At 40.3% G+C, this 15,515-nt stretch overlaps 2 protein-coding genes across 2 annotated transcripts in view; one reads left to right on the forward strand and one right to left on the reverse strand.

The window, feature by feature from the left end:
* LOC310913093 (uncharacterized protein) overlaps window positions 1–1,501 on the forward strand; it is a gene marked incomplete at its 5' end in the record, with an annotated part of 54,698 nt that extends 53,197 nt beyond the window's left edge. The window contains one exon of the mRNA XM_083868225.1: window positions 669–1,501. Coding sequence (XP_083724351.1) covers window positions 669–948 — 280 coding nt within the window. The 3' untranslated portion in view covers window positions 949–1,501. The remainder of the gene's footprint in view (window positions 1–668) is intronic.
* PPM1L (protein phosphatase, Mg2+/Mn2+ dependent 1L) overlaps window positions 1–7,373 on the reverse strand; it is a 73,463-nt gene extending 66,090 nt beyond the window's left edge. Inside the window, exon 1 of the mRNA XM_083868726.1 lies at window positions 6,675–7,373. Within this exon, the coding sequence (XP_083724852.1) occupies window positions 6,675–7,073 (399 nt within the window). The 5' untranslated portion in view covers window positions 7,074–7,373. The remainder of the gene's footprint in view (window positions 1–6,674) is intronic.
* Window positions 7,374–15,515: the final 8,142 nt, after the last annotated feature.

Here is a 15,515-nt window from a genome sequence, read left to right on the forward strand (position 1 = left end):
CTCCTTGGGGCACAGCATTCCCTGAGGGTTTGTGGGATGAGAGATAAAATATGTGGCCACAGGAGCAGCAGGGATGAGGATTCTGTGCAGGACACAGAGCAGGGGGTGCTGTAGGGCCCAGAGAATGGTGAGTTCACTTAAACTTCCAGAATTTACCAAATATTGCAGTGAATAATTGGAGCAAGAGGCGTTGCGACTTTCTGGGCATAATTAGAGCAGCTGCTGCCCTTAAATGAGGTTTGGGAAGTCTCCCTGCAAGGGCAGAGATTCAAAGCAGGAGGAGCATTTTGTTCCTTTTCCCAGATCTGTCGGTGTTTCTGTGCTGTGCTCTGAGGGAAGAGCAAGACCTGAACCTCGAGATTTAACAAAAATTAGTGCCAGGTTCCTCTGATTGCCTTTCCTAGAATGGTCTGGGGTGGAAGGGACCTAAAAATCCATCTTATCTCATGGGTAGAGACACCTCCCACTAGACCAGGATGCTCCAAACCTCGTCCAGCCTGGCTTTGGACACTTCCAGGGATGGATCCCAAAACTTGGCTGATCTTGCAGCACGATCCCACTCGTTTCTGAGCAGATCAAAAAGCTCCTGGGGCTGAGGAAAAGTGGAATTTCACTTCAGCACAGGCAATACCTGTGTGCTGAGGAAAACACAAAACCCCCAGATGAAGAGGGGCAGAGCTGAAAAAATCCCAAGAAGACAAAGACAAAGAAGATGAAGAGGAAGAAGAAGATGAAGAAGAAGAAGAGGAAGAAGAAGAAGAAGAAGAAGAAGAAGAAGAAGAAGAAGAAGAAGAAGGAGAAGAAGAAGAAGAAGACGATGAAGAAAAAGAAGAAAAAGAAGAAAAAGAAGATGAAGAAGATGAAGAAGATGAAGAAGAAAAAGACGAAGAAAAAGACAAAGAAAAAGATGAAAAGAAGAAAAAGACAAAGAAAAAGACAAAGAAATAGAAAGAAAAAGACAAAGAAAAAGAAGATGAAGAAAAAAAGAAGAAAAAGAAGAAAAGGAAGAAAAAGAAGAAAAAGAAAAAACTTTACAAGTGCCAGACCCAGCTCATGGGAACCCTGCCACGAGCATGGGACATCCCCACAGTGCCAAAAACTGCTGCAGGAAAAGTGCAGCCACCAGCAAAAACCAGCCAGCAGCAAACACACAACACCCGTGTGCCAAGAGATTGTTTCAAAAGTGAAACTGCCACAAGCCAAATCCCAGTTTTAAGGCACAATTTACGCCGTAAATATTTGGGTTTCTAGCAAAAAAGGGAGGGAGGAGAAATCCCACTCTGCTCCAAGGCAGAGCAATCTGCTGGTTGGATTAACCCACACCACAGAGGACATGAATTTTTTTCTTTCTCTCCCACTATTAAACAAAAAAAAAAATCCAAATTCCTGAGCTATGGGACAGAAATGATGAAAATCTCACTGCTTTGAGATTTTTTCCTCCCCATCCACAGCAATTCCCAACATGATTCCCGTGGAGGAGTCTGGAGCTCCTCAAAGTTCACAAGGAAAAAACTTCAATGACTTTCACGATCTGCAAACATCTCATCATCAAAATTGATTTTATTAAACCAGTGGCAATGTGTCGGCAGCCTGAGAGCCCAGACAGGGAAACACCGATTAAAACAAAGCTGGCAAAACACATTAAAAATTAATTGACTTCTTGATTTTTATCAAAATTGAAAACAAGCCTCCATCCTACAGCCAATGATACAGCCCCGAATGGCAGCAATTAAAAGTTCCTCCTTCCAATTACAGCTTTTTTACAGCGTTTTAATCAATTTTTGTACAGCAAACGAGCGTAAAAACTCCATTTAGGAGTTTAACCCTAAATGGAATCAGCGCGGTGGTGAAGGGTGAAAATCACAACCCTGGAGCATGAGATGCAAGAATAAAACTTTGATAAAGTGAACAAAATGACAGGAATGTTCCTGTAAATCATTTCTGAGTCATATTTTAGGCCACTGGAGGGGAATTCAAAAGCAGATTTGGGAGTTGCCTATCACCATGACCTCACCTATGTAAATATTTACCGAAACTTTTGGGCACGTCGCAGGGGATTCTAGATTAGAAACCAAAGGAAGTTACTATAAAAGGAAAACTGTGCCAGCGGTTTCTGGTTTAAAACCCTCAGAGACTTCACCTTCCAAGTGGGCTGTAACATCCAGAGAAACTCCAAAGCTGCTGTTTGATTTATTCCTACCTTTTAGAAAATCCCAAGCCAGCAATCCTGAACGGCCTTGACCCAAAAGGCTGAGAGATAAATCTTCATTGCTGAGATTGTTTAAGTAGTTCAGTATCACAGGGATGGGGGCAGGAATTACAATCAGCAGATTAAAAAAATAAAAAAAAATGAATTCAAATTGTAAAATTGCCAGTTTTCTGCTGTCAGGATCAGAGAGGTGGATTTGAAGGCACAGCAGGTTTATTTAAACACAGCTGGCACAGTGCCCTCTCCTCCAGACCTCACCTCAGCCCAGAGCTCACTCCAGGCTCCTCAGCGCTTTCCACTTTATCTTCTGACCTTTCCCTTTGATTTTTTTGGGTTTTTCTTAGTTAATCAGTAACCAGAGACTTCTGCTGCTGATTTCAAGGTCCTGAGCTCCACTGAGCATCAGCCACTTCCACCCCGTTCCCTCCTTCCCCATTCCAACTCCCTTACACTTGGAATAAAAAATAAAAAAAATAAAAAGGTGTATTTTACATCCTAAAACATTGGCTCAGCAGCTCCAGAACTCAATTATATGCAAAAAAAAACCCCTCTTAGCCACAACTACACATCATGAGGGACAAGTCTTGCCACGTCCCCGCTCAGGAGGTGGAGGGAAATAAAAAGAGACATTTTTTATGAGACAGTTACTGAGCTTTAATTCCCCACATCCTTTTATGACTGCAAACAAGCCCAGGCAGGGGAAGGTACTATCTATTACCGTAATTATTTTTAAAACCTTCACCCCACAGGGTTAGGAAAAAATAAAAAAACCCCAATGATTTACAGCAGAGCCATAACTATAAAACTGCAGATGGGAGCTGAGCTACTTTGCCCTTGTCTAACGCTGAGATCTCATTAAAGTGCGTGCTTAAACCTTAAATATTTGAGAGTAAATGGTAGTTAAAATGGGAAAATCATCCTCATTAAGCAGGCAGCCTTTCCTCTGCTCAGCTTCCCAGCTCATCATTTGTTATTTGGTCATTTTGTGGAGTTTCACACGGCTCCATCTTCCAGCCTGGACAGCTCCAAAGTTCAGAAATAAAGGGAAAAGGGCAAGAAAAAAAAACAAACCCCACTCAAACTATTCTTTAAGAAAGAAAAAGCACAGATAATTATTTCTTTTATAAGTTAAATCACCTTGAAGGACAATCCTTTGGCCAAAGTCATTCAGTGAGACAACAGGCAGCAACTTTTCTTTATTCTCTCTAAATCTATTTCTTTGACCTCCACCTGCTCTGCATTATTATTATTATTATTATTATTATCATCATAATTACCATTAGCATTACTATTCTATCTCCAAAAAACTAACTTTTAATAAAAAATTCCACTACACACCCCATATCCAATCTCCTCTCTGAAATATTCTTGCCTCTCTCAGAAGTTCCTACAGCAAACCAGAACATTAATAATAATTATTTTTGCTTATTCCTTTCTCCTCAAGCCACCCACAACACCCAAAGCAATGGCTGCCAACCCATCCAGGATAAAACTAGAAGCTGGAAGAGGAAATTACATAAGAGAAAAGTCGAATTTATGCAAAATGAAAGCAGAACTCAGGGATCTTCATAAATTAGCAGCGCACAGTAATTGAAGCTGCTTGAATCATGTTCCTCCATCCTTCCACTTCAATGGGATGTGGCAGGAAGTAATTGATGGAGACAGGTTCCCTTGCATAGAGCTGGAAATAATTAATCTGCCATCTCATTTCTGCTATTGGCTCTTTGGAAAAAAACAAATTTTTTTTTTCCCCCCATATAGAACAGTTTGTTTCACACGTAACCCCAGGGATCAGCTGTTCTTTAGTCTTTAAATACACATAAATTTACTGGGAGTCCATATGGAAAATTGAACCTTCACAAAGGCTTTGCTACGTGAGTATCTAATGTGTTTCACTGATTATTTTATGTTTTAAAAAATATTAAAATAAATTAAGACATACAAAACCCTCATTCAAACAGAGACTTAAAATGTAGAATTATGTTCTAGGGACTAATTAAGAGTGTAAATTTTAATTTCTTCTCTCTTATTTTCTACTCAAAATTACAACACCTGCTTAAAATAAAACCTGTTCTTCATTAGTTCTTTTTTTTGCTGCATGCACAGCACCCAGTTCATGTTCTTCTGAACAGTTTTTAAAACTTGAAACTAATTAGGTCCTCAACTTATTTTTGTAGGAGTAAAGGCCACGAAGAACACTTTGAGATTCCATTACGAATAAGAGATGCCAGACGGATACATTTATAAAACCCCTAAATTTAGAAAGATTTGTGCAGAGCTCTGCTGAACCTTTCCAAATGAAAAACCTCCCTGTATTTTGCCATCAGAGCGAGTTCTGGGGAGGCAGAAACACAAAAGGCCAATGACATTAATCCACCCCAGGGATGGAATTTCAGGATGCACAACAAAGCAGGGCAATATCTGTGGGGCACATCAGATAAATGCCAACATTCCCTGTGCTGCCTGGGGGGTTATTTAATACCCCTCACCTTGCAGACCCGTGCAGGGCGAGCTACAAAATTAATGAAAGAAATCAGATCCTCCTTTCACACTGGGGATCCCACAAACACGGAATATTCTGTTTAAAAACATCTCTCAAGACACTTTTCCCAGCTGTTTGGGTTGCTCGATTCCCACAAGGAAACTCAGTTCACACAAAGGCAGAGCCCCCAGCCCACAAAAGAGCCAGATGTCCCCAACAAGCTGCTCAAAGCTCCTGTTCCTCCAGGAAAATCTGGGAACCACCACTTTGGGAACATCATCAACATCTCCCCTCGTGTTCCTTGAATGCCCAGGAACAGCAAACCAGCCTGAGAACACCAGGAGGAGCTGGCACAGCTGTGCCCCACCTAAAACCAGATTTAAAACCCCAAAACACGGCTCAGCCACCAGCAGGATTTATTTATGGAGCCGACAATTCTCAATATCCAAAGAGTTTGTGTTAATTTAAAGGGGGAGAAGAGCTGACACTGAGTAGAGCTCAGGTCTCTTCCCAACCTTGGCAGTGGTTTCCCCACCCTGAGCTCATGGCCTGGATTTTCCAGGGAGTCTTTCCAGGTTTAGCAGGGCATGAATGTCCCTCCTGTTCCTCCAGGAAAATCTGAGAACCACCACTTTGGGAACATCATCAGCATCTCCACTCGTGTTCCTCGAATACCCAGGGACAGTGAAGAGGTCTGAGAACACCAGGAGGAGCTGGCACAGCTGTGCCCCACCTAAAACCAGATTTAAAACCCCAAAACAGGGCTCAGCCACCAGCAGCATTTATTTACGGAGCCGACAATTCTCAATATCCAAAGAGTTTGTGTTAATTTAAAGTGGGAGAAGAGCTGACACTGAGAGTAGAGCACAAGTCCCTTCCCAACCTTGGCAGTGGTTTCCCCACCCTGAGCTCAAGGCCTGGATTTTCCAGGGAGTCTTTCCAGGTTTAGCAGGGCATGAATGTCCCTGTGCCCTCTGAACGTCTGGGCACTGCCAGAGCTTTTCTAGGAAGAATTTTGACCCTTGGATCTGGGAGGAGCAGCTGGAGGGGACACCCAGGCTTCTGCTTCTCACACACCAAATTCCCAACATTTCTCTCCAGCGGGTTCTCTCCCAGAGAGAAAAGTGAGGAAGGAAAGGCTCTGCTGGAGCCGATTTTACCACACAAGGACAAATTTCTCGTCCTCTGCCACAGTTATGAAACGCGGTGCCTTTTGTGCCACATCCCAAAGGCAGAGAGAGCAAACAGCAGCTCCAACATCTGTCACCGCAATCCAGGGAATATCCTGGAGGAGAAATCAACCTGCCCCCCAAAAAAGAAAACACCACCAAAAAAAAAAAAAAAAAAAAAAAAAAAAAAAAAAAAAAAAAAAAAAAAAAAAAATCCAGTTTTGCTGCTTTTCCACTAGAGAAGGGACAGCGCGGTTGTAATGACATTTAAACTCCACACAACCCCCAAAACACGATGCTCAGGGCTCGGTGGAGAGGGAATTACTGATTTTATACACACATAGAGACACTTTAGCATCTTTCAGCACCCCTCCTGGATAACCTCAGCCCGTGGTGTGTCCTGGGCAGAGGAGAAACCAGCCCGCTGCCAAAACCACATCCCAGCACACTGGGCTGGAACAAAAGATGACTCCGGGGAGTTTGTGCTCATCCATCGTTATTCCACTCACGTCAGGGCCACCTCCAACAGCTTGTGCTTCAATGAAACCTTTACTACCGCCAAGGGCAAAGGGGCTACGGGCACGTTTATAAATGTGCTAAAGGGAAGGGAGGGATTACACAGCCCTTTTTATGGATACATCCAAAAAAAAGCGAGGAAATCCCCCCTCCCCACAATGAACCAACCACACAAACCACACAATCCACGCCTTGCCCTGGACCATCCTCCCTCCCGCACCCCTTTTATTTGGGGGTGTTATTGCATTATATATATGTACATATATATATATATATAAATTTCCAGGTGAGCACTTGCCTCTCCTCCGTGCCCATCAAATATCCCGAAGATGGAGGGGTGAGTCTTGTTCACCAGGTCGGTGATCACCTCGAACCTGTCCTCCATGTGGTCCCTGCGGCCTTGGATGGAATAAACGGCCACGTTGTGGCTCTTGAACTCCCAGGTCTTGGAGAACTCCGCGTCCAGCACGTCCAAACCCCCGAGCCTGTCATTCTGCATGATCTCGGCCACCTTGCCCTTCACCATCTTCACCGCGTCCCTGCTGGACTTCACGATGGTTTTCACCTCATCCGTGTGGAAGAAATAACTCCACAGGGCCAGGCTGATGCACAGCAGGAACAAGGTCTCCGGTCTGAGCAAGAAGTAACGCATGATCCGACCCAGCAGAGACAGCAAAGTCATTGTATCCTCTATCATTTATTATCGCGACCGTGTCTCCCCACAGCACCATGCAGCGAGCCCGGGGGCCGCTCTCCTCTCTCAGTGCATGCTCGGCCGGGCGGGCAGCGCCGAGCCCGGGGCTCCGTTCCCTCAGCTCCGTTCCCTCAGCGCCCTCAGCTCCCGGGCGGCCCCTCCGCCGCGCCCCGGGCCCGCCGATGCCTGCGCCGAGCTCTCCTCCTCCTCCTCCTCCGCTGGATTCCTGCTGAGGAGCCGCGGCTCGGCCCGGGAGGGTTTGTCTGCCAGGGCCGCCCGCCCGCGGTACCTCCGTGCCCGTGTCCCCCGCGCCCGCCCTCCTTCCCACCCGGGCGGAGCGTCCCGGCCGCCGCCCCCGCCCCGCCGCCAAACTACAAATCCCGGCAGCCCCCGCGGGGGCGACGCCGGTGCGTGGGGGGAGAGTGAGGCATGCTGGGAGTTGTAGGAGGTAGGAAAGGGAAAGAATTTTATTCACTTTCATTCCTCATCGCTGGAAGTGTCCAAAGTGCGGCTGGACGCGGCTTGGAGAAGCCTGGAGTAGGGGAAAGTGTCCCTGCCCAAAGGATGAGATGCCCCTTAAAGTCTCCTTCCAACACAAACCATTCCAATAATTTTAGTAATATCATTAATATAATTAATATCATTACCTCTACTATGGATTTGGAAATTCTATTAATTTTATACTTAAGGAAAGGTAAAAATAAATGTAAAATAAGGAGGATGCTGCTCACTCCCACCAACCAATCCATTATTTATTTGTCATTTTACTGCAATATAAATGTGTCATTGTCTATTGGCTACAAACTGTGTAGTTAATAATTCTAATGATACTATTAGTATCACTTTATTATGGCTTTTAAATTTCTATTAATGTTATTATTTATTTATTTAACATTAGAATAAATGTAAAATAAGGAGGATGCTGCTCACTCCCACCAACCACTTTATCATTTATTTGTCATTTTACTTCAATATAAATATGCCACTGTCTATTCTAATAATTCTAATAATAATATTAATATCACTCTATTATGGCTTTTAAATGTCTATTAATGTTATTGTTTATTTATTTAACATTAGAATAAATATAAAACAAGGAGGATGCTGCTCACTCCCACCAGCCACTTTGTTATTTATTTGTCATTTTACTGCAATATAAATGTGCCACTGTCTATTCTAATAATATTAATATCACTCTATTATGGCTTTTAAAATTCTATTAATTTTATCAATTCTTTTACATTAAAAACAAATGTAAAATAAGGAGGATGCTGCTCACTCCTACCAACCACTTTATCATTTATTTGTCATTTTGCTGCCATATAAATGTGCCACTGTCTATTCTAATAATATTAATATCACTACATCTATTATGGCTTTTAGAATTCTATTAATTTTACAATCCTTTTGCATTAAAAATAAATGTAAAATAAGGAGGATGCTGCTCACTCCCACCAGCCACTTTGTTATTTATTTGTCATTTTGCTGCAATATAAATTTGCCACTGTCTATTCTAATAATAATCCTAATATCACTATCTCTATTATCGCTTTTAAAATTCTATCAATTTTATCAATTCTTTTACACTAAAATAAATGTAAAATGTAAAATCTGTGCTGAAAGCCCTGAGAGCATAAGATGCTCCTCAGGGATGAGTTTTCCATGAAATTCCAGATATTTTATCCAGCAGGAGAAATTCTGGCAACACCAGGGCTCTGAGTGTGGGGACCCAAAGGCTCTGAAATTCCAGAGGGGCTGGAATTTCCCCAGGAAAACTTTAAATCCTGCAGGAGAATTGGGATGGAAAAACCACTGGAGATGAGATGGGAACACCCAGCCTTTGGAATGCAGCTGCTCATTCCATTAAATGTGAATTTAAATGTGAATTCAGGACAATTCTGCACCACTTAAGTGCAAAATTCAGGGATTTTTGAGCCATCCCAGCAAAAATAATCCAATTCCAGGACTCCAGCAGCTCTTCCCAGGGGAGAGGCAGAACTTGAGCATCCTCAGATCCTGATTTTCACTTTTATTGCTGGAAATCAGCAATAAAACTCACCAAAATTGGGGATATCAGCTCCTGTTTAATTTTGATTTTGCTGCCAGGGTTCTGTCAGAAGAAGTTCTGACAACACCTGGGCTCTGAATGTGGGAACTCAAAGGCTCTGAAATTCCAGAGGGGCTGGAATTTTCCCAGGAAAACTTTAAATCCTGCAGGAGAATTGGGATGGAAAAACCACTGGAGGTGAGATGGGAACACCCAGCCCTGGGAATGCAGCTGCTCATTCCATTAAATGTGAATTTAAATGTGAATTCAGGACAATTCTGCACCACTTAAGTGCAAAATTCAGGGATTTTTGAGCCATCCCAGACAAAAAACCTCAAATTCCAGGACTCCAGCAGCTCTTCCCAGGGGAGAAACAGAACCTGAGCATCCTCAGATTCTGATTTCCACTTTTATTGCTGGAAATCAGCAATAAAACTCACCAAAATTGGGGATATCAGCTCCTGTTTAATTTTGGTTTTGCTGCCAGGGTGACCTCAGGCTTTTGGTCACTTGTGGAAAGGATGAAAAGAGATTTTTGAGCCAGATTTGGGAATAAACTGGATAATTTTCCACTTGGGAAAGTGGGAAATAAAAGAATTCTTTGCTCAACAGCTCCTCCTCCTGCTCGCCCAGAGCATGAAACCATCAGAACATCATTTGGTTTTTATTTTTTTGGCTTCAGAAATGAATAATCTGATGCTGCAAAGGTGAATTTATTGTCTGGTCAGTGCTCTAATCCACAGGAATTGTGGGTTATAAACAGAATAAATTTATTAATTATTTTGGCTCCATTATTTTGGCTCTACTTTTTTATAGAGCCATTATTTTGGCTCTCTCTCTCTCTATATATATTTATATGTATATGTATATATATATATATAATTATTTTTTGCGAAAAAAAGCAGCATTTGGCTTTTCTGGGCAATTTTTGTGGCTCTCAGAATTAAAATAGAGAGAATATAGGAGAAATTCTCACTATTTGCTAAGTCTGAATAACACCAGCATTTTTATCATGGTCATTTTTTACTTGTATGAAATAAAATTCAATAGTTTTGATTGGGAAAAGCTTTATTTTGTGAATGCACTTACCAGAGTAACTTAAATAAAAATAATAACAGGGGAAAAACTCTTTAATTTTTGAATTTCCCATCATTTCACCCTGGGGATGAGCATTGATGGGTCACCAGTTTTATTGGACAAAATCATTAAAAATAACATTTAATTTGATGGAAATTCCCTTGTAAAAACACTCCCCAAATCTGTAGAATATCTGTTATTTGATAATCTCTGGGATGCTAAAATTTGAAGGATGTTTCTGCTCCTGTTGGCTGAATTTTGCTGCCCAGTTTTAAAGGTTTTTCTCAGCATTTTCAGGTTCAAAAACCTTTTATTGTCATGAATCAGCTGTACACAATAATGTGACTCACCGGAAGACATTAAATCAAAATATTCCCCCAAACCTGTGGATTCACCTCCCTTTTTCTTCTGCTGAGCCAGAAAAATCAGAACAGAAAAATCAGAATAAAAAAATCAGAACAGGAAAATCAGAATAGAAAAATCAGAATTGAAAAATCAGAACAGAAAAATCAGAACAGAAAAATCAGAACAGAAAAATCAGAATTGAAAAATCAGAACAGAAAAATCAGAACAGAAAAATCAGAACAGAAAAATCAGAATTGAAAAATCAGAACAGAAAAATCAGAACAGAAAAATCAGAATTGAAAAATCAGAACAGGAAAATCAGATCAGAAAAATCAGAACAGAAAAATCAGAATAAAAAATTCAGAATAGAAAAATCAGAATAGAAAAATCAGAATAAAAAAATCAGAGCAGAAAGTTCAGAATAGAAAAATCAGAATAAAAAATTCAGAATAGAAAAATCAGAATAGAAAAATCAGAATAAAAAAATCAGAATAGAAAAATCAGAATAGAAAAACCAGTACCAATAAAAACAATAATAAAAGTGGAGTTTTTCCACATCAGGGCTGCAATGCAGTAGAATAATCTCATGCTTTTCTTTCCTGATATTTCAAAAAAATATATTAATTTTAGAATATTCAGGGTGACACAAGCCCAGCTCTCCAGAGGAAAAACTCGGTGCCAACATTTAGTTTGGATAAAAGTAAATAAGGTTGAGTTGTCCTCAGTTGACATAAATGACATTTCCTGATATTATTGCCAGGATTTTATCTTTCCAAGAGATAAAATGCCAAGAATTGCAGGGAAATTCTTCCTCCCCCTTGAGAAATCCCATCAGTTCTGGTTTGCAGAGGAACATCTGCAGATGTCAAATGCAAACAGCAATTTTCCACACAAGTTGCTCCTTTCTCTTATTTTATTTTATTTTATTTTATTTTATTTTATTTTATTTTGTTTTTATTTTTTATATTTATATATATATATATTTATATATATACTTATTTTTTATTATATTTTTATTTTTATTTTTATTTCCCCAGGATTCTCAATCCCAGGAGCATCTTCATGTTGTAAAATCTGATTTTTTTCATTTATTTCCTGGTGATCTCGGTGTCAGTGGGAAGGAGAAGTACCACGACATTTCTGACTGATGTGAAATAAATCTTTTATTTAAACACAGAATTCTGCTGTGGGATGGTGGGCAGCAAACCACAGCAGGGAAATTATAAATATAAATTATATAAATTATAAATTAAAAATATGATATAAATTAATATAAATATGGTGGAAAAAAAATTATAAATTATAAATATAAATTATAAATATGGTTAAATCCTGGTTAAATACCTGCAGGTGCCTGGGGTGGAAATTCCACACCTGCCTTACTCAGGGAATAAAATTCTGATTATAAATATAGAATTTGGTGTAAATTATACCTGAAATAAACATTATTTTAAGAAAATAAAAATCAATCTTATTTCCCAAATAAATCCCACACCTGCCTCACTCAGGGAATAAAATTCTGATTATAAATCTAGAATTTGGTGTAAATTATACCTGAAATTATTATTATTTTAAGAAAACAATAATCCATCTCATTTCCCAAATAAATCCCACACCTGCCTCACTCAGGGAATAGAATTCCTGACTATAAATCTAGAATTTGGTGTAAATTATACCTGAAATTATTATTATTTTAAGAAAACAAAAATCCATCTCATTTCCCAGGTAGATCTCACACCTGCCTTACTCAGGGAATAGAATTCCTGATTATAAATCTAGAATTTGGTATAAATTATACCAGAAATGAACATTATTTTAAAAAAATATCTCATTTCCCAAATAAATGATGGGATGTTGTTTATTAACCTTTACATCTTCTTACTCCCTTTGAACATCAGAGCCAAAGCACCTGGTGATACAGTGAGAAAAAATGCCAATATTTAATTCCATGGAAAAGTTTAACCAGGGATGGATTCCAGAAGGAAATTCTGGGGTTTCTCAACCTACAGAGCCTTGAATTCTCACAATTCTGGAGTTGCCACAAAAATTTGGCTGCTGAAGTCACGAGGAGTCTTTTTTTTTTGGTGACACCACAAGCCCCAAAATATTAATTTGGAGCTCAAATTAATTGAGGCCAAATATCTTGTTTTGGAAAGACAAATGTCTGCTCAGGAAGGCAGGAGCCTCCCTTGGAATGGAAAATATAAAAAAATCTCACTCCAAATTATTGTAATTTTGAAATTAAGGGAAAGATACGGGAATAGGAATAACAGTTCTTTACTAGGAATATTAAAATTAAAATAAAACACTGACAGGGTCAGAACAAAACCTGACCCCCTGTTGGTTCAGGGTGTTGGGAGCAATAAAATAAACCAAAATAAATCCTCCTGCAGTGCCAGATGTGGTTCTGGTGGAGCAGAGATGATCCTGGAGAAGGTCCAGTGGTGCTGAGCTGGAAGGGATACAGAATTATCTCTATTATTATCATTATCTAATTATCTATTATAATTATTATTATTATTATCTCTATTAAAACCCCACCTGGTTTAACAGCTGCTAACAGGATATAAACTTTTTGTCACATTTTCCTTTGTAACCTAAGACACCGTGACATATTTTAGGAGACAGAGATTATTCCAAACTGATTTTTCCCTGTAATTTTCCAGAATTGAATTCACTGGGGATTGGAAAATGACTGAGATGCCACCAAAACACCCAGAAAATAAAGCCACAAATGCTCCTGATGGAGCTGCTCTCTGATTTTTGCTTTAACCAGCAGCATCACTGCATTGTGCAGATATTTGTGAATATTTTTAAAGATTTGCTGGTAAATAAATGCCTCACAAACTCCTCACTTTTTTCCAGAGAACTCCAGGACATGCAAGAAAAACAGAAATAGAAACTCAGCAATCTGGAATTGCTTGGCAAGGCAGCAGAGTTTGCACAAAACCTTCCTCAGATCTGGGCAGAAATTGATTAAAAAAAAAGCAATTTTAATTTTCTTCTCCATTAATTTTTGCTCTGTTTAGCAGCTGTTTGGTGTCTGTGGTGCAGACTGTTTAATTTGCATTAACCAAGAGGCTGCAAAAATTGATTTATACATTTGAATGCCTCACATTCCCACTCTGAGGAGCTTTTGGATGCAGAACAATGACAGGTTTAAATTCAGGATTAAATCCTCAGGCCAGGCTTGTCCCAAAGCTGAGGTGAGAGGGGAGCTGAGGTTGCAGGTGCCTTTTTTGGTGATTTCTCTGAGACTAAGATTAGCTGTGCCCTGAGCTGAGTGCAGGGTGGAAAATCCAGATTTGTCTTGGCTCTTGCAGAGGTTCATTCCAGCCCTGACCCTTCCCTGGACCAAATCCTTAATAAAACCCAAAAAGTGAAGCCTTCAGAGGCAGGGTGGAGATAAATCATCTCTGGGTTAATTTAGATTTCCTTGGGCAAGGCAGATGAATGGGTTTGTCACTGCCTGAGCCTTTGACCATTTTGTGTCCATTTTATGACCATTTTGGGTCCATTTTGTGACCATTTTGGGTCCATTTTGGGTCCATTTTATGACCATTTTGTGTCCATTTTGTGTCCATTTTTGTAACCATTTAGTGACCATTTTGTGACCCTTTTGGGTCTATTTTTGTGACCATTTTTGTGTCCATTTTGTGACCCTTTGGTGTCCATTTTGTGGCAATTTTGTGACCATTTTATGACCATTTTGTGTCCCTTTTGTGACCATTTTGTGTCCATTTTTCGACCATGTTGTGACCATTTTTCGACCATTTTGTGTCTGTTTTGTGCCCATTTTGTGCCCATTTTGTGACCATTCGTGACCATTTTTGTGACCATTTTGTGTCCCTTTTGTGTCCATTTTGTGCCCATTTTGTGTCCATTTTTGTGACCATTTTATGGCAAATTTGTGACCGTTTTGTGTCCATTTTATGACCATTTTGTGACCATTTTTCGACCATTTTGTGTCTGTTTTGTGACCATTTTGGGTCCATTTTTTTACCATTTTTCGACCATTTTGTGTCCATTTTGTGACCATTCATGACCATTTTTGTGACCATTTTGTGTCCCTTTTGTGACCATTTTGTGCCCATTTTATGGCCATTTTGTGTCCATTTTTATGACCATTTTGGGTCTATTTTGTGTCCATTTTTATGACCATTTTTATGACCATTTTTGTGTCCATTTTGTAACCATTTTGTGCCCATTTAGTGACCATTTTGTGACCATTTTGTAACCATTTTTGTGACCATTTCGTGACCATTTTGGGACCATTTTTTGTCCATTTTGTGACCATTTTGTGACCATTTTGTGTCCATTTTATGGCCAATTTGTGACAATTTTGTGACCATTTTGTGACCATTTTCTGACCATTTTGTGTCCCTTTTGTGACCATTTTGTGACCATTTTGTGACCATTTTTGTGTCCATTTTGTGACCATTTTTGTGTCCATTTTGTGTCCATTTTCGTGACCATTTTTGTGTCCATTTTCTAACCATTTTGTGCCCACCTTGTGCCCACCTTGGCTATAACCCTGTCCATTCCCTTTCCTTCCCAAGCCCTCCTAAATCCCTTTCAATAAATCTCCACTTTATTCCCCATCTCTGCCCAATCTCTTTTCCATCTCAGCCCTCCCAGGGACGCAGCAGGGAGAGGACAATTCCCATTTCCATCTCCCGGGGTGTTTGCAGTGACAAACCCTCCTCTCTCTGTTTCTCTCCTCTCCAATCTCTTGGCTGTGACGGGAACGACGTGGTTTGGCCCAAAAATATCTGCCTTGAGCTGTCACAAGTGTCTCTCCTCCTCCTCCTCCCCTGGTGAATTCTCCATCCACGGCACCATCTGCTCCCTGGGGAGGAGGATTTGCTGGGTTTGATCACAGGGAAATTGTCTGGCTCAGGTTTAATTTTATGGTTTTGTTGGAATTCCCCATTCCCACGTCGCTCCCGGAGCTGCTGCCAGATGTTGGAATGAGC

This window comes from Zosterops lateralis (genome assembly GCF_965231275.1).
Source record: "Zosterops lateralis genome assembly, chromosome: 10".
In the NCBI taxonomy this organism is placed as follows: Eukaryota; Metazoa; Chordata; class Aves; order Passeriformes; family Zosteropidae; genus Zosterops; species Zosterops lateralis.